This window comes from Podospora bellae-mahoneyi, chromosome 7, assembly GCF_035222275.1.
Source record: "Podospora bellae-mahoneyi strain CBS 112042 chromosome 7, whole genome shotgun sequence".
NCBI lineage: Eukaryota > Fungi > Ascomycota > Sordariomycetes > Sordariales > Podosporaceae > Podospora > Podospora bellae-mahoneyi.
Genome location: NC_085886.1, coordinates 1,430,695 through 1,447,700, shown reverse-complemented (window position 1 = coordinate 1,447,700; position 17,006 = coordinate 1,430,695). Strand labels below are relative to the sequence as shown.

The 17,006-nt window shown below is 52.9% G+C and overlaps 4 protein-coding genes across 4 annotated transcripts; 2 read left to right on the top strand and 2 right to left on the bottom strand.

Moving 5' to 3' along the window:
* Nucleotides 1-715: 715 nt before the first annotated feature.
* Nucleotides 716-2,167, bottom strand: QC761_706210 (uncharacterized protein; the record flags this gene model as incomplete). The annotated part of the gene is made up of 1 exon (XM_062882180.1): nucleotides 716-2,167. The coding sequence occupies one exon, from the start codon at nucleotides 2,165-2,167 to the stop codon at nucleotides 716-718; it is 1,452 nt and encodes a 483-aa protein (XP_062728188.1).
* An 846-nt stretch (nucleotides 2,168-3,013) lies between these two features.
* Nucleotides 3,014-4,741, top strand: QC761_706200 (uncharacterized protein). Its single transcript, XM_062882179.1, has 2 exons — nucleotides 3,014-3,934; nucleotides 3,989-4,741. The coding sequence occupies exons 1-2, from the start codon at nucleotides 3,784-3,786 to the stop codon at nucleotides 4,561-4,563; spliced, it is 726 nt and encodes a 241-aa protein (XP_062728187.1). The 5' UTR covers nucleotides 3,014-3,783; the 3' UTR covers nucleotides 4,564-4,741.
* QC761_706190 (uncharacterized protein) lies at nucleotides 4,721-12,690 on the bottom strand. Its single transcript, XM_062882178.1, has 6 exons — nucleotides 11,463-12,690; nucleotides 11,349-11,406; nucleotides 10,527-11,281; nucleotides 7,571-10,455; nucleotides 6,273-7,509; nucleotides 4,721-6,209 (listed from the first exon to the last, which is right to left on the bottom strand). Exons 5-6 carry the CDS (start codon nucleotides 7,409-7,411, stop codon nucleotides 5,624-5,626), a joined length of 1,725 nt encoding a protein of 574 aa, XP_062728186.1. The 5' UTR covers nucleotides 7,412-7,509; nucleotides 7,571-10,455; nucleotides 10,527-11,281; nucleotides 11,349-11,406; nucleotides 11,463-12,690; the 3' UTR covers nucleotides 4,721-5,623.
* Nucleotides 12,672-16,879, top strand: QC761_706180 (uncharacterized protein). Its single transcript, XM_062882177.1, has 3 exons — nucleotides 12,672-14,149; nucleotides 14,228-14,296; nucleotides 14,372-16,879. Exons 1-3 carry the CDS (start codon nucleotides 14,079-14,081, stop codon nucleotides 15,399-15,401), a joined length of 1,170 nt encoding a protein of 389 aa, XP_062728185.1. The 5' UTR covers nucleotides 12,672-14,078; the 3' UTR covers nucleotides 15,402-16,879.
* The last annotated feature ends 127 nt before the right edge of the window (nucleotides 16,880-17,006 follow it).

Below are 17,006 nucleotides of genomic sequence, written 5' to 3'. Positions count from 1 at the left end.
GAATATGAAGATATCGATTGAATGCTGGGCCATATTTAGGGAAAGTGTTACTCGAGTACCTGCCATTTGCTCCCCGAAAACCAGCATCTGATCACCACTGATGTGGAAGGTGCAGATGAGGTTGACCACCGCTCCTTCCCTCCCCGAAGGTGGAGCTCAGAATGTTGACTGGGAGATGCCTTCCATATTGCTTGTGCTGGCTCTCACAGCTCTTCAGTTCGACGTAAAGTAGAAATAAAGGGGACCAACAAGGACCAGAGCAGCAAGCTTGATGGTCTACTCGTCCAGACCAAGATCAAGAAGGCAGAAACAAAAAGAAAAGTTGAAAGAGACAGCAAAAGCTTGCCGGCCAACCCCCCAACCGTTATTGGAAAGGGTGGCTGGTTACGAAAACTTCGGTGGCTTTACCCCGGATCGAACTCGGGGCTATCGGTTGCAAGCCCCCGGCGGGGGGCGGTGGGCGGCAACAGCAGCTCTTACAACTTAACCATTTGTCCTGACCACAAGGGCCGCCCTGATCAAGACGCTCAAGCTGCTGCTGAGAGTGGCGTGCGGGACCTAATATATATCCTGTGCTCCTGCCTGTCCTGACGATCCAAAAGACAATTGCATTCATCACTATCACAAACTCGTATTCTTTTCCCTATTCGAGCTCCAAGCCAATAAAAGAAAACAATCCCAAACGCCTATACCATACCCAATCATCCTCACCCTCCTACTCCTCATCATCATCCCCATCCCCCTCCCTCTCACTCCCCTTCCCCCACCCCCCTCTAACCTTGACCCTCTTCAACCAACTCCAATGCGCCCATGGGTCCTTGATCAGCCTCCTCATCTGCTCCATATCCCCATCTTTGGGTCCTACGACCGGAATCCCCCACTCGACCGCCCTATTCGCCCACTTCACCGCCGTCCACGGCTCCCCAACAGCGTTATACTCGAGCGCCAACCAAGTATACGCCTCATACATGCTCCCCCAAAGCTTCTCCTGCTCATACAGACTCAACACCAGCTCCGCCAGCTGCGGCGTCGCCCTGCTATCCGAGCTCCAATCGCTAAACTCCCCAACCAGCTCCTTGATCTGGTGGATCCTAACATCCGACGCCTCGACCTGCGCCTGTTCCTTTGTGCACAACGGGCAAGCACACTGGAACCCCCAAATCCGGTTCAGCTTCTTGTTGCGCGCGCGCTTCTTCATAATGGGGTTGATGTACGAGAGGGTGAGCTCCTCCCCGGGGCTGATGTCACGGATGGCGTGGATGTACTGGGTTAGCGTCTCGTGATCAAAGTAGTAATCCGCGTTGGGGCGGCAGTCGTGGTTCATCCTTGCGATCTCGGGGAAGACGACATAGAACCCGTGGTCCTGGGTCTCGTCGTCGCTGTCGGGGTCGATGTCGAAGGCGTTGGTGGAGCAGATTTTGTCTATCCGTTCGATGTGGGTGCGCTCGATGCCGTCGTGGGTGGAGAGGGCCATGATGTGCTCGCGGTGGAGGTCGGGGAGCTGGTCCACGGCTGCGGCTTGAAGTTGGCGGTATTCTTCCTTGGGCAGGTCCTCAAAGGCGCGGTAGTCGATCATCAGGGAGGGTGTGTTGGCCATGATGAGGTCTCCGCGGTGGATGTGCACTTTGGCGATGAGGCCCATGCCCTTGCCGGGGATCTGGTGCTTCTCGTATTTGGAAGGAGCGGTGCGGTGGAGATCTTGGTTGATATTCTTCACGAGGTCCTGGTCGACAAAGGCTGGGGTGGTGGCTAGATACTCAGCGCGGCGAGGGGTGGTGATGAAGGAGGCTCCCCTGCCATTGGCAAAGTTGTTGTCTGTGAAGACGCAGATGGAGGTGTCGGGTTGGGGGCTGGTGAAGCATGGTGTGGTATGGGTCCAGGGATACCCTTTTGGCTTGCTGTCATCGTCTGTTGAGGTAACAGGCTTTTGGGCGGTGTCGTTTTCCTTCCAGAGGAACTCCTTCTCGTCGGCCGCACCCATGCTTCCTAGGCCATCTTGACATCCACCGGTGAGAGAGCCACCGTCCCCGCAGATCTTGACTGCCCCCAAATCTTCGTGATCGTGACTGTGATCAGGGTGGTGATGGTGGTCATAATTATGTCCTTCGTGGGCCAGAACCAAGCTGGTCAGAACTGACAGCTCCGAGAGTCGATGTAATAACCTCATGGTGATGTATCGCGAAGTAAACAACCCAATTGCAACAAACCAGCAGTTTCAAAAACCTCAAGTCAGCGAAGGAAATAAAACTTCTGGCCACTTGTCCAGCAGTGTTCGCCGAATATCAATCAGCAACAACCCTTCTCAGACAAAAAACAGGGCAAGACTCAAGTTGGAGAAAAAAGGGAAAGAAACATTCCATCCCTCTGAACAGAGGTTGAGGCCAGCTTTACCAGCATCTCCTGCCCCTCGAACGGAAGATCTATTCTTTTCTCGGCGCATCGCCTCGCCCATGCCGGCATCCAAAACGAGTGTGGCGGCAGGGGTTCTCTTTCCGCCGCCTTGCAGCCTCGATAGCATCTTGATACAGAACTGAGGGGCGCATCTGTTAGTGCAAGTCATTGACAAGGGCACCCCGCCCAGCCCTTGCAGTAGCGAACGGTCTGGAACCAAGACAGGGAAAACAGCAGCTGGGGGGGGGGGCCAAAGCAAACCCCTCCACTAAGAGGTCTCAGATACCATGTTGTTAGAGCCCTTCAGCTCCGTCTGAGGATTTGTTACAGGTTACACATGTCGCAGAAGTTGAAGTTGAGCATTCGCCGCAATCCTGTTTCCTAAATAAAGGTAAATAAGTCAATTGGGATGATCCCTCCTCTGCCTTATCGACGGTGGAAACAAGAAGCTCTGATCTTCCTTCCCCAGACAGAAACACAAGTCAAAGTGGGGGCACACTATCTTCAAGGTGGACGGGCTGGCGTTGAGGTGATTCAACGGCTGTCACGCTACACCTGCCATCCCGCCGCTGGCCGTTTGACGGCCCATTTTAGCGCGCTCCAGGCCATTGGGTGCGGTTAAACATGATTAAGTTGAGCTGACGTGGATTTCAAGAATCCCATCATCAACCTCTCAGAGATGATGTGATGCGATCTGGATCTGAGGCGGCACGGAGATCTCCAATCTACCTCCATCTTGGCTATTCCCCAACTTCCCCCTCATACCTAAGGCATATATTGTGTGATATTCTCGCTTACTAAACCTCTACCAGCCAAGCTATCCTCGCGAAGCGAACCATCACTTCGACTTGCAGGCGCTGAATCAGCAATCCGCGTTACACACAATTATCCAATTTTTAGTCCCGGCTGACAATGCAGTCAACTAGCTGTACGTTGCATCGGACAGGCAGTGCCTTAGTCAGGACATAGCAACAACACGAACAACGTGGTGGATATTGAAGCCATCGACATCATCCTTCCGCAGGCTGGACTCGCGGTGGAGTGCTGATCCCGGTGTTCAAGGCCGCGGTTCTCGTCATCACGGACTCGATGCTGTCTAGTCGATGTGACCCATGATGTCCTGGGCACTGACGGGATGCTGATCAAGTGATTAGACGGTGCTTGTCAAGATGCTTGTGGCGGTCAACAACGATAATCCGGGGGGCTAGGCGCGGGACGATAATGAGGAAAGAAATTCAGGATATCGAGAGTCCTGCGGGGATCTTGGGGATGAAGTTCATGTATAAAAGGAGTTGGTACAGCCAGAATATCCATCACTCACTTCCATCACCATCACCATCACCCTCTCCTCATCAACCTTCTCGCCAGTGATTTCACCTTGACCATCTCACAATGAAGTTCACCACCCTTCTCACAACCGCCCTCACGGCCCTCCCCATCCTGGCCGACTCATCCTTCCCCTGGGAACGCCTCAACAAAAACGACTCCCTCCTCATCATCGTCGACCTCCAAGAAGGCCTTTACAATATCGCCCGTGACTACGGTATGTCTCCCCCCTTTCCCCCTTCCCCTTCTCACCCCTTAACTAACCCCCCAGACCCAACCCTCTTCAAGCAAAACATGCTCGCCCACTCCGCCCTAGGCCTTGCCTTCCCCACCCTCCCCGTAATCCTCACCACCTCGGCCTCCACCGGCCCCAACGGCCCCCTCCCCCAAGAAATCCTCGACATGTACCCCACCGCCCCCGTCATCGCCCGCCAAGGAGAAGTAAACGCCTGGGACTCCCCCGAGTTCCGCGCCGCGGTCAAGGCCACAGGCAAGAAGCAGATCATCCTCGCCGGTATCGTCACAGACGTCTGCACCGCCTTCTTGGCTCGCTCTCTCCGCGCAGAGGGGTACTCCGTCTGGGCCAACCAGGAAGCCTCGGGCACCGTCACAAAAGAGATCCGCGACCTCGCCAATGATCAGATGATGCGCGCCGGCGTCAACGTCGTCTCCCTTTTTAGCATCGTCTGCGACCTGATGAGGGACTGGCGCTCCTCCCCCGGCGCAAAGGAGATCCTCCCCTGGCTGGACACATACATGCCCGTCTATGGGATGCTCGCCCGCGGCCACCGTGCCGCCGTCGAGAACGGGACTTTGATCCCCGGGGAGGCTGACTTGCCTCTTTGAGATCGCGCAAACTCAACCCCATCCCAACGAGGATGAGATATGCAAAAGTTGAGATTGACGGACAGAGGAGGAAAATGAGAAGGAGGGAGGTAGATAGAGAAACACAGGACCGGAAAAGAAACAGAAAAGCAACAATTCATTGATAGACAACACAAACACACACACACACAAACAGCCATGAGCTTTTTGCCTCTTCCTATTCCATCCCATGCCATCCCATGCCATTCAACGCTATGTGCTGCTAAACAATATACAATATACAACACTGGTTATCCAACATTGCCAAAATATATACAACAAAGGCAAACTAAACTACAAACAAACAAGCACACAAATCTTTCCCAAGTCTACAATAACTTTTCTACAAATCCGTTCAAAAAAGAAAACGCCAGGTCATCATCATATCCTTATCATCAAATCTCCCAGTTTGTTTTTCATGTCAAACAACACCCATAACCGGTAATCCAAAAAATCCTTGATAAACAAGTTCTCGCTTTGCGCTATGTATTCCAGAAAAACAATCCCAGATCCTTTCTTTTAGACTCCATAACCAAAAGGAAAAAAAACCCGCGTGTTCATATCCCGTATCTCCCGTATCTCATAAACAAAAGAAAAGTCTGACAAAAGAAATGCTGTCCGTCGTGGTGTCTGAGTCTGTGTGGCCCATGTAGCCAACACGAAAAAAAAATGTTCTATCTGAGGTTTCCCAATCCGATATTTAAAGCCCCAGTCATATCTTCGTAAATCATAAGTCATAATCCATAAAAGGTCTGTCCTCCCAATTGCCTCAAAAGAGACTGTCCCATATTTTTGGTCTTTTTCCATTTTTTGTCAAATTCAACCAAGTCCGCCATACGCAAACAAGAAAAAAGGAAAGAAAGCATAGGGGGTGAAAGAGATACACCGATTGGCAGGCATGCTCGGAGATCCTAATCCGTGGGGGTTGAAGTCCAGAACGATGTGTCTGACCTTGTTTCCACATCAAACCGGCGCACTCGGCGCGGCGTGGGGAGAGTCACATGGCTGGCTCGAAGATCTCGCAGTGAGAACTCACAATCGCTCAATTCCTCCAACCGCGGCGGACCTCGGGCTTAGCGGTGAGGTTGTGGGTGATCCTGTCCATGGCGGTCAAGTGGTCCTGAGCCTCCTTGATGTAATGGAAGGTCTGGATGTCGTCGGGCTGGTAGCCAGCGGAAACGAGGTCCTGGAGAGCTCTCTGGTGCTCCCACCATTGGGTGATCTCGAGGTTGACGGGGGGCTCGACGGGCTTGGAAGCCTCAGACTTGGACTTGCGGGAGCTGGTCTTCTCCTGGGCGGGCTTCTCCTGAACATCGCTCTTTCTCTTGCGGCCACGGGTAGAGGTGGTGGCGCCAGAGGCGGGAGGGGAAGCAGCCTGAGCGGTGGTGCCGTTGTCATTGTGGACGCGCCTCATGTGGTCCCTGAGGTTCCATTGTCTGGGGAATCCGTGGCCGGCAACGGAGCGCTCGCAGCCCTCATAGGTGCACAGGTAGGGCTTCTCACCATGGCCATGCATCGCATGGGCCTCACGCTCATGTCGGAGGAGGCAAGCAGTGGAAGAAAAGCGGGCGTTCTGGCAACCCTCAACCTTGCAGCGGTAGGGCTTGAGGTGGGAGTCAACAAATTTGCTGTTGGTGGGAGAGTGGTTAGCTGATGGAATGGATCACAAGAGTCAAACAAATGGTGCTTACTCGTAGTTGCACTTGAGCTTCTCGGGCTTGTGGTTGCAGCTCGGCTGGCCCTCCCAGGGGCAGTGGAAAAGTCCGTCCGCGTGGGGGTACGCATTCTTGTAGAGATAATGGTCCCGAGCAGACTCACCTTCGCCGCTCATGCGGCGGGCGCCAAAGGCAGGAGGGAGGGCAAAAGCATCCTCACCCATGGCGGGAACAAGGTGAAGATCGTCAGATGTCACATACTGGCCATCCATTTTCCGGCTCATCCTGAAATCACTGGTGTGAGACAATGCACCGAGCTCAACCGCGTTTGTAGTCGCAACATACCTTGGTGACTGGCCAGGCAGAACAGGCGAGTTGGAGCTCTGGCTCTCGCCAGGAGACGAGGCAGAAGGGACAGCAGACCACAAGTCTTCGGCACCATCGCCGAGACCAGGGGAAGACAGGCGGGAGTCAACAGGGCTCAGCGAGCCCCAAGAGTGAGGAGAGTGGCTGATGAGACCGGCATCAAAGATCTGGGGGTTCACGTGCTGGGCCATGGGGGCCAAGTCGTTGCTGTAGGTCAAGCCATCCGGGAAACCCATCATGGGGTAGTAGCCAGCACCGCTGACGGAAAGAGTGTCGAGATCCTGAGCAAGGTATTGCTGCACATCCATGATCCGGCCAGCGGCAACAGCAGGGCCATCCGAGTAGGGGGCACCAGCCATGTCAAGCTTGGACATCTGTGATGATGTCTGTGTAAGGATGGACTGTACTCTTGACCTGGTCTTCTTGACCGAAGTGGCAGAAGGCTTTGTGTTTCTGTTCTTGAGGCTCCCAGTGGAGCTGCGCGAGGTGCCTCTGCGCATGGGCTCAGCCTTCAGGGCCTTGTTGTCGGAAGGAGCCCAGCGGGCGTGGAAGTCATCTTGGTCCGGTTTTGGGGTGATTTGGCCAAATGGCAAGAAAGAGTCCTCGGCTTCTCCAGCATAGTAATCCGTGGCATCCGTAAACTCAGGAAAGTTCTGTGGTCCTTCAACTGTCGTGTCCCAAGCCGAGCCAGAAAGGTCGGCTGGTCCTGTTTGACAAAAAGAAAAGATTCCAGAGGCAGATGAGGAAAGCATGTTGGGCTGAGCACTGTAGCTATAGTCGCTGGAGCAAATGGTTAGTGTGCTGTTCATTCCACCATCTCGTTGTCGTCTTGTAGAGAGAAAAGAAAATGTAGAAAGGAAACGTGACCAAAAAGAAACTGAGGCATCAAATGGCACAACTCTGTATCCTGCAAAGGAGCCATGTTAGTGAGAGCTATCTACATTTGTCACAGAGAGGTAGCTACAGACCAATTGAGCGTTCTCAAAGAGCAACACTATCCGGGAATCCATGGCGAAAGAAGTTTCACATCAAGGCTGCTGGCCTGGAGCCAGGTTGAGAATCCGGTCGCGTCACGAGGAGCAAAGTGAATCCAGGTTGAAGAAAAAGCAAAGCGAAACCGGTGCGAAAAGCAAACCAGAGAAAATCCTTGGCTGTTGTTGGCGGAGATCTAGTCAAGCTACAGAAAAGAGGATCAAGAGACAGTATTTCTCATCAATCTTGTTTTCCTCCACTCTGAGCTGAGCAAGACATGTCCGGGTGTCGATAGCAGTGTGGTGAGAGAAGGTCCAGGGAAGTCCAGGGGAAAATCCTCGTCGATGATCCGGAGAGGGAAGAAAAAGCAAGTCCAGAAAGGTGTCCAAGGTGTATTCGAAGAGAAGCCATGCACAAGTCAGCGACTTGTGATTGTATGAAGTTGAAGGTCCTCGCTGGCAAAAGAAAGTTGTCCATAAGATGAATCCAGTGTCCGGGAAATTCCAGTGCGCAAGTCCTGTCTGCGAAACCTGTTCTTTTTCAAGTCCTGTGGTCCTGAGAGAAAGAAAGAGAAAGCCATCTCCATGATGTTGTCGTCCCCGTTGCTGTCCGAAAAGAGTGTCGAAGCCCGCATGGCAAGATCCTCAAGCGACTTGTCGAAATGTTGGCGAACTGTGTCCGAGACTTACTGATTGAGCTTCGAAAAGCTTGTGTAAAAGTAACAGTGCGATGCAGTCAACCCAGCACGAGTGCCAGGTCTGACTGATCTGAGTGACTCGGCTGAGACACCATCCATCCAGAAGTTTGTGACGAGAGCTCCGTGGCAGTAGTCCATGGCAGATGAAATCCGGGGCATCCAGTTGGCGATCCATGGGACGTTTGTGTCCTTGGGAAGAAATCGGTCTGTGAAACGCTGTCCCTGGGTTGCAAAAGTCTCTCGTATGTCCAGATTGATTGATCGATCCATGCTCATGGGGCGTCTCACTCAAGACCTGGTCCAAGGCAAGATGTTCAACAGGCAGAAATAGAAAAAGGAAAAACATGACTTGTATCGCAACATGATGTGAAAAGCAAAAAGCACTATGGGCCTCCCAGGAAACAAATGAAAACAAGCGTAATATACCTCGAGGGGGTGTGAACCTCGTCCAGTTCAAGATTGTGAGTGTTGTAGCCAGGCATGGTATCAGTGGTCCGGGACATAACCGTGGCAGACATTCCAGACGGCAGGCAGAGTATGCGGCAATGCAAGATGTGAGCTTGTGACTGCTCTCTAGACAACGACAGCAATGGAGGCTTCCAACGTGTCTTGTCCGTTTTGGGGAAGGATCCAGTGGCAGAAGGAAGAATGTCCTGTGGGGATGGAAGTGGTGATGGAGTCTTGGGGAGACTGGCGTGGTTTCTGTGTGGAGGCAGAGAGGAGCGGTGAGGTGTTCAGGTATATAAAAAAGAGAACCAGTGAGGAAGGATGGCGTCAGGTTGGGCAGTAACGGTGAACGATGGCGGGTCTCGTTGGGCTCTGGTGTGGAAAGAGTTCTCTGGGGGGAAAGGACAACTGTTGGGCAAGGAAGGGGCGCGCGGGTTTTTAAATCTACACTGTCATTCGAAGACAGGCTCGTCTTGTCTGATGAGACCCCGCTCTGGCTGTTCGCTTCTCGTCTCGGCACCGTCCATCGCAATGTTTCCTGCCGCTTCCTTTCTGCACTTTTGCTGCGACTCCCTGCGCATACCTGCGCGTCGCTGCACCGCGCTGCCATCTCTTCGCCAATCTCACACGAGAACCTCATCAGAGTCGGCCGGCTCGACGGCCTAGTGCCTCTGCAGTGATGCGTTGGCATTCCGTCTGATGCAGCCTGTCCCCTGCTCATGTTGCAGGCTAGCTATCACCACCTCTGCTGATAGGCCGGAATCGCTTCAAGAGCCCCGCCGAGCAGACCAGAAACAGGATATCCAACCAGTCGTCAGCGGTGTGCGACGCCATCATGCAACTATGGCCTATGGGAGATGCAGACAGGTCCTGTGCCAGCTCAGCTTCGACCTGTCACATTCACTTACACTCCCTTGACATACTCCTCACCTGTTTGTTGCGGGATATTCGGATAATCCAAATCAAATCACTGACAGCCTGATGACACAGATAGCGAGAGAAGCACCGATAGGACAGACGCCGTTGCCGCCAGTGCTGCTGCTCGCGCGCTCTTGTTGAAGGGTCACCAAGATCGAAAAGACCACTCACGCAGCAAGTCGTCCCCAGATTGCCGACCTCATGGAAACCATGCTACGACCCCGCAGTGCTCGGCGTCGTCATGTCTCAGGAAACACTCTCGGCGGCATGCTGCTGTTCAACAGAAGAAGAGGGGTTGTCTTACCATTGCTGTCCACCAGCCAGTCGTCTACAAGTGGGCCACGATAGCCAATACCAACCAAGCTCACCTGCTTGGTGCCTCGCTCTCTCGTGTGAATGGACAAGAGCAAAGGCGCCTCCTGTCAGTTCAGTCTCGCCCGGTTTTGGTTCAGAACCTGAATATCCAAAAATGGAAATCCTGTCGTTGACCGGTCATGATGGGAAAGCCACCACGGCAGCTGGACGAGTTTTGCTTGGACGTCGGCGGCGATGATGGTGGTGCTCTCAATCGGTTCTGAAGGCTCTGTGATGGGTAATCGTTTCGGCCCTTCACTCTCCCCTCTCTCTGCCAACTCAGCAATGCCCAAACACACGATGTCCCCGTACTTGGTCGTGCTTTGGACATGCAGCCGCCTCACTTTCGACGCATGCCGAGACTGCGAGATTGATGTTTCGTCCGAGGCTCCATGACTCGGTCACATCGAAGAGCAAAAGTGCATTTTTTGTCGACATCATTGGAGAGCTCGTTCCTGATATGCACTGCTTGTTGTCAATCTCAGATCAGTTGCTACTACTGCAACGGTAGATGGAAGGGTCTGGATCTCACTTACACGGGACAAAAGATGCCTCAAGAATGCGCAACTGCTACATCTGGTCGACTGTGCATGAGACCCTCAAAGATATGCATCGACTGATTTTTTGATCGATCCGCAGTAGCCGCGATATTGTCGATGGGAGAGCGTACCTTGATTGGGTGTCTGCGACAGGTGTCCTGAAGACCAGACCTCCTCATTGCCTGGCTTGATGTCGTGCAAGACATCTCGAGACTCAGCTGGGTTGGCATCAGTCAGATACACAATGGCCAAAAGCACCAAACTCGCCCACTTGCTTGCCACATCAGCAACAGCCCCTCCAACTCATTGCTCAGTATGCAGCTAGGGTCTGATGTGGATGTCTGCCGGCCAAAGACGTTGATCAAGCGGCGTTCATCATACGGTTGTCGATGGGCGAACGAATCGACGTCGATGGCTCGAGTATTCTTGACCAAGTTTGTCGATGGCTGGTGTCTCGTCCTGTCAATGACGGGGCCCTCTTCAAGTGTCCACTCCCGGAGATGTCGCCCGGCTCCCCTTTCTGCCATTCTTCATAAGAACAGACGTTGTCGAGGGCTGTAAGTTGGCACGTTGTTGGTCGACTTCTTCTTCTTCTGAGCTGCAGTGTAGGATCCTTAACCCAAGGTCAACAACAGGTGTGGCAGCCCCGGAAACCAGGTAAGTAGGCGTGGCTCCGACCCCATCCCTCAGCATGTGTAAATCCTGGGACATCATCAACCTCCACAATCAACCCCGGATAGGACTCTTGCAATCAGGCTAGCCTTCCCCTTGATGCCTTGTACTCGAAGACCAAGTCCATAGCTTGGAACAACAATTGATCAGGCTGGCCGACAAGGCTTGTCCAGGCAGTGTATTGGCTTCAATCTTTCTACAAAGCCTGGCCCGTTGTTAGATACCGCTTTCGGGTGACCATTGATGGGGGTTACTACTCACTAAAGCGCCAGGCAACTGCTGGCCCTAGCCCTATCTTGTATCTTCAACGTGCTTCATCAACACACACGCCTGCTCATGGCTCTTGGAAGTGCTCTTGCATGACCCAGGCGTGATCACAACTCGGAGATTTGTGCCACATGACGAAGAGCTGCCCGGACTCGACGAGAGCTTCATTCCTCACATCTGACTGGTGGTATTCAAGGACCAAAAGTAAGGCGAGGCTGCAAAGCTTGGGCGACACATCACGCACTGAGCAAGCCCCGTGAAACAGGGGATTCCGCTACATCCTCCCGAGGCTGTTGTTGTCGTGTGATGGCGAACTGTTCGGGTTGGGGTTGGGTTTGGGTTTGTCGCTTCCGAGGCTTTCTGAAAGAGAGGGGGACGGCAGGTACGGCGGATGAAGGCTCAAATTTGACAGTTGATGTCTTCAACCAGGTGAACGGCATCCTGCGCGCAAAAAATCGGATTGCAATGTGCAGGTCTCCCTCCACATGCGGATGGAGGGCAGCCAGAGTGTTGCTAATTGGGACCTAGAGAAAGTTTAAGGGGGAAAAGGGGTGCCTCGTTCCGCGGAAACAAAGTCCATCACAGGCAGTCTCTGGAGAGCATCGGCGATAATTTACCTTACCTCGTCAAACTGACTTTTTCTCATCTCTCGCCAGGAGAAACAGCAACTCCTCTCACGAGGAGCGCGCATCATGATGACAGCAATGCGCAGGTGGTGGAAACCACACCAATCCATATCCAAGGGCTCCAAGAGGTCTCCATCCGGGGTTGGGGTCCAGAGGCTCAGGAAGTCCAAAACAGGAAATCTCTGGGTAAGGTTAGAAGTGAGTGAGAGGGTCCGGCCTGATCTTGTAAGTGGTGCCGGCGAGCTTCAGCCCCCGAACTCCGGGCCGTTCGGGGCTGAAGTCTTATCATCGCCCGTCGGTGGTTGTTGTCGTGCTACAGTGTGGGTGCAAAGCACGTGGGGTGGAAGAAAAATGATACCTTGATTGAAGGTGATGTCCCTATCTCGGCAGAAAAAGTACTGTGCCAGTTGTCCGTCTTGGGCAAGGCGCGATGCCTCATGCCAAATTTGCATCCAGGACAGGAACAATGACGCGGGTGGCCTCGGCCATGGACCTCCTCTTAAGAAAAAAGTAGGCCGTGGGGGAGGATGGGAAGCGTGGGAAGGGGTTGTGGGGGGAAATGGGGGCTAACTGATGCCGTGTCAACACTCCAAGGGTCAGACCGGACGGCGTCGTCGACGGACCAGACACAGTCGGGAGCGGTCAAGAAGCACTGCTGCGTGGCATCACGGCAGACCAGACGACGAGATGGCATGATAGGGCGGCAGCATGGTTGGGCTGGTGCAGGGAGACGTGTTCGTGCCCAACGTCAGTCGCTTCGATCGGTTCCCTAATCAGATGTGCCGCCTCGGAGAACAGGGAGCTTCCTGGCACCAATCACGACTGCCGAGGGTCTGGGCATTGGGCGACACCGCAGAGTTGTAACCCGCTTCGAAGATTTCCATCTGGTGCCCAACGATGCCCTACCGCTTCCCCGTTCATCGCATTGTGCTTGTCGAGCACCGGCGCCAGCAAAGTGCAGCATGGCAGAGTGCGAATGGCTTGGATCACGGCCATGGGCGTTGTGTGGGCGTAGACACCATTGGATGGCGACCGCATGGATCTTCCCATCAACTCATGTCTGGCCAGAGAAATCGTCACTTGCACCCGCTTGGTCGTTGCCCGACTCGCTCACCTCCATCTTCTCGAAATTCCATCATCCGGGGAGCGCCAAGCAACCAAAGTCACGAAGTCGGCCTTGTATGCGAGTGAGTGGTGTTGCGGGCAATGAGCACCGGCTTGCTCCCACCCTTCCCATCCGGCTTCCCGGTCCATGTTGGGCGCACCGAGCGACGCGGAACTGAGTTGAACTGAGCTGCGTGTCAAGATTGTCATTTTCCATTCCACCGGTCCTGCTGTGTCGGCCATTTTGTTGTCAGTCTCGGTCGTGGAAGTGCTGCTCTCGCCACCCGGCCCCCTCCTCCTTGACACCAGCGCGCCAGCGAGGGGGGATATATGTCTCCATCGTGGATCTGAATCGGCTTCGTCTTGTCGTTTGGGCCTCTCATCCGCCAGTCCCGCGAGGACACAAGTCTCAGCAAAACCGCACCGGCAACGTTGAAAAAGGGGAGCCGGAGCGATATTCCCCAGCAGCGCCCAAGCTAGACTCCGCTGCTAGTCCATGGTCAACCGCTCTGCCGGACCACAGCCCGATTGCCATTCGGTCAAAGACACATCCCAGTGAGGTTCTCGCCGCCCGCGTGGAGACCCTGATTTTTTTATGAAGACTTTTGGTACTCGGCCATCCAAGGAAATCCCGGCCGCAGGTTTTTTTCTCCGTTGCCCTTCTGGACTGATTGCTGTTTACCCTCTGGCCGCGCCCTATCGCTCCGTGGGACCGTTTCGATTTTCTGTTTTGTATTTTGTGCGTTTTTCTTGAATTGCTTTCAGCAAAGAAAGCAACACTGCCACTTGCGGGTGAGCGAAAAAACAGACGACCCGGGAAGCCGCTTTTTGGAGATCCCAGCCGGGAGCAGGACAACTTGAAAAAAAAAGAGGAACCACCATGGCCCAGCCGGACTTTGCGTACCGTTCCTCGGCCGCGGTATCCAATGACCGATGGCTACAATCGCGCAGGTGGGAACAAGATCTCGAAGAACCCCGTTTTGCGGGAGGGAATGAAAGGACACGAACAGCTGACAGACGACCCCAAAGCCCGATATACAGTGATCAATATCACAATGGCAGGTTTGAGACGGGGAGCAACCCGTACCTCCCACAGAGGTAAGATGTTCAGCCACTCAGCACCCACCTCCTTCAGCTTCAGGACAGCGAGAGTAACCGGCAACCTCTTTCCAGCGTGACTTACACACATGGAAACTCTTCTTCATACCACCTCCCAGCCAACCTTTCGCTCGGGAATGTCAGCCAGATAGGGCGAGCCGCGGCTGAGTCGCCCTTTGCGCCAGCGACAGCCTTCAATCCGCGTATGACCCAACCGCCAAGCCAGTACTCGAGCCCGGCGCCACCATCTCAGGTCTCATACAAGGGCGTGAATGGTATGAACAGCATGAACGGCATGAACGGAATGAATGGTATGAACTCCCAGCCTTGGGATCACCAGAGGCAGTATCAGGGCGCCCCTCCTCAGCATCAGCCCCCACCACAGGGGCCATATCAAGGGAGGTACTCGCCATCGGGCTCCATGGATGATCTCATGACGTCTCCCAACATGTCCGACTACTCCCTTGAGAACTCGGCCATCGGAATGTCCCAGCCAGGGAACAAGAACAAGTTGAACGGAAAGCCACGATCGCAGCGACGTCCGTCGAACCGGGATGAATTTGATGGGCCGCACCAGTTTCTGAAGAGACCTCCGCCAGAGTACATTGCGATGTCCGAACGAGACCTCCCAACTCTCCCGACCCATCTCCTTGTCCAAGAGCAGGATAGTGTCCTGACTCAGGTCAACGACCGGCTCTCGCAGTGCGCTTATGACTTTGTTGCCAAGTACCAGTTTCCGATCCCACTTACACAGGATATGCGACCCGTCGAGCGCCCGCAGGATCGTGAATGGACCGAGTGGGTGTACCTCCTGAAAAGGCTGGCAACGAAAAGGCGGATCCCCGCCCGGGTGCTGTACAACGGCCAGATCAAGCAGTTTGTGACGATTTTGGAGAACTCGTTGGAGATGCGACATGCGGCAAAGCACCAGTCTCGACCGTTGAAAGACGACCGGAATATTTTGCAGCTCATCTCGGCGGGCATCCAGGTGGCCAAGATCCTCAAGGATGCCCAGGCCATGGACTATTTGGACAGGCTGTATGTATCAACGGAACAGCAGATTCAAGAGCGAGCTGCTGCCGCGGCCGCGGGAAGGTTCCGTTGAGGAATATGGCCCTTTATTTTTGGATTTGGTTCCGCCAGGAACTACTTCATTCCTTTTTTTCTCTTCCATTTTTTCCTGGGATTTGGAGAAAGGAATTTTTTACCAAAAGAATTGCCAAAGGAAACCATGGACCTGGATCTTTGACCACCAAAAAGAAAACGACACAAAAAAAAAAGCCGAAAAACAACGACAAAAATATTTTTGGATACTTGCTCCCTGCCCAGGAGGGCTTTTTGGATGACAGACAGACAGGCGAAAAGAAATTGCGGGCTGCTCACCCAGAAGGGGTCTGCCTGCTGGGAACTGAAAACTGAATTCGACTGGACTGTATCGGGACTGGACTGGACACAAACAAGACGCACAGAAAGGGGAGAGGCTCGGGCGGGCGGCGACGGCGGCGGAGGGAATATATATACCTAGGATCTTTATTTCATGTTATTCGAGGGAACTTGTTTTTCATTTTCATCGCAATCTTTATGGGACGTTGCTCAACTTATTTCTGGTATTCCATGGACTCTGTTTTTTTTTTTCTTTTCCTTTTGTGTGTGTGGTGAATTGGCGATGCTGTTGTTGATGAAGAACATGATGAAGATGTAAAGAGACTATGGCAGGGGTATGTTGTTTGATATTTGACGAAAAAAAGAAGTGGTGTGGGTGGACTTTTTTGCGTTTTTTATACCGTGGGTTGAGTGGATGATGGTTGTATGGTTGCTTTTTATTTATTTATGGTTTGGGTTGGAGTGGCTATCTGATTGAAATGTCTTTTTCTTCTCTTCTTTTTTTCTAAGGTTGTTATTGTTTTGTTGTTGTTGTTGTTTTTTGTCTACTAGGGCTATTGATACTTGGGGTTGTTTTTTTTGTTGTTGTATATATGTGAGGACGAGGGATGTTAAGGGGCTGGCATGATGTATGATGTTTTTCTGGGCGGGAGTCTATCTGGCTTTTGAGAGCATTGTTTTGTCTGTTTTTGTTGTATTGTGTGTGTGTTGGCGAGGAGTCTTTTGTAAGGGGGTGTGCTGGTGGGGTGGGTTGGACAGAAGTTGGGATGGCTATCTGCTTTTTTTCTTCTGCGCTGCGCATCTTGAAGACTGGAGGAGGTTATTCTGGTTTGCTGATTCTTTTTTACTTTCTAACTGCTGGGAGAGGCTATCTGACTTTTTGCTCTTGCTTTGACACTCGAAGACAGAAAGGGAGGTTATCTGCTTTTTTTGTTTTGTTTTGCTATTTATGTTGAAGACAAGGGAGTGGCTATCTGTTTTTTTTTTTTGCTTTGGAGAAAGGAGGGAGGCTATCTGCTTTTTTTGCGCGTACATCATCACCATTGAGAGATGGGAGGTTACAGTCGTTTCTGCGTTTGCATGCCATATATATATTATATATCTATTTGTTGTATGGAGGCTTTGATGAAAGGAAGCGTTTTATGGAGCCGCGTTGCTAACTTACGCTTTTGTTTCAAAATCTGATACGTTTTTGTCTTGATACTCTCTGTCTCTTGTTGATGTTGTGCAGTGGGTGATGATGGTGACTTTGTGAAAGGTTACCTACCGTTACTTGAAGTGGTTACCGACGGTTTGGCTCGGGGCAAGGCAAGGCAAGGCAAAAGAG

Coding starts and splice junctions, on each gene's coding strand:
- QC761_706200 (XM_062882179.1), top strand. CDS start 3,784: ATGAAGTTCACCACCCTTCTCACAACCGCCCTCACGGCCCTCCCCATC. Junction 3,935..3,988: donor CAATATCGCCCGTGACTACG/GTATGTCTCCCC, acceptor CTAACCCCCCAG/ACCCAACCCTCTTCAAGCAA.
- QC761_706190 (XM_062882178.1), bottom strand. CDS start 7,411: ATGAACAGCACACTAACCATTTGCTCCAGCGACTATAGCTACAGTGCT. Junction 6,210..6,272: donor AAGCTCAAGTGCAACTACGA/GTAAGCACCATT, acceptor TCCCACCAACAG/CAAATTTGTTGACTCCCACC.
- QC761_706180 (XM_062882177.1), top strand. CDS start 14,079: ATGGCCCAGCCGGACTTTGCGTACCGTTCCTCGGCCGCGGTATCCAAT. Junction 14,150..14,227: donor CGATGGCTACAATCGCGCAG/GTGGGAACAAGA, acceptor ACGACCCCAAAG/CCCGATATACAGTGATCAAT. Junction 14,297..14,371: donor AACCCGTACCTCCCACAGAG/GTAAGATGTTCA, acceptor ACCTCTTTCCAG/CGTGACTTACACACATGGAA.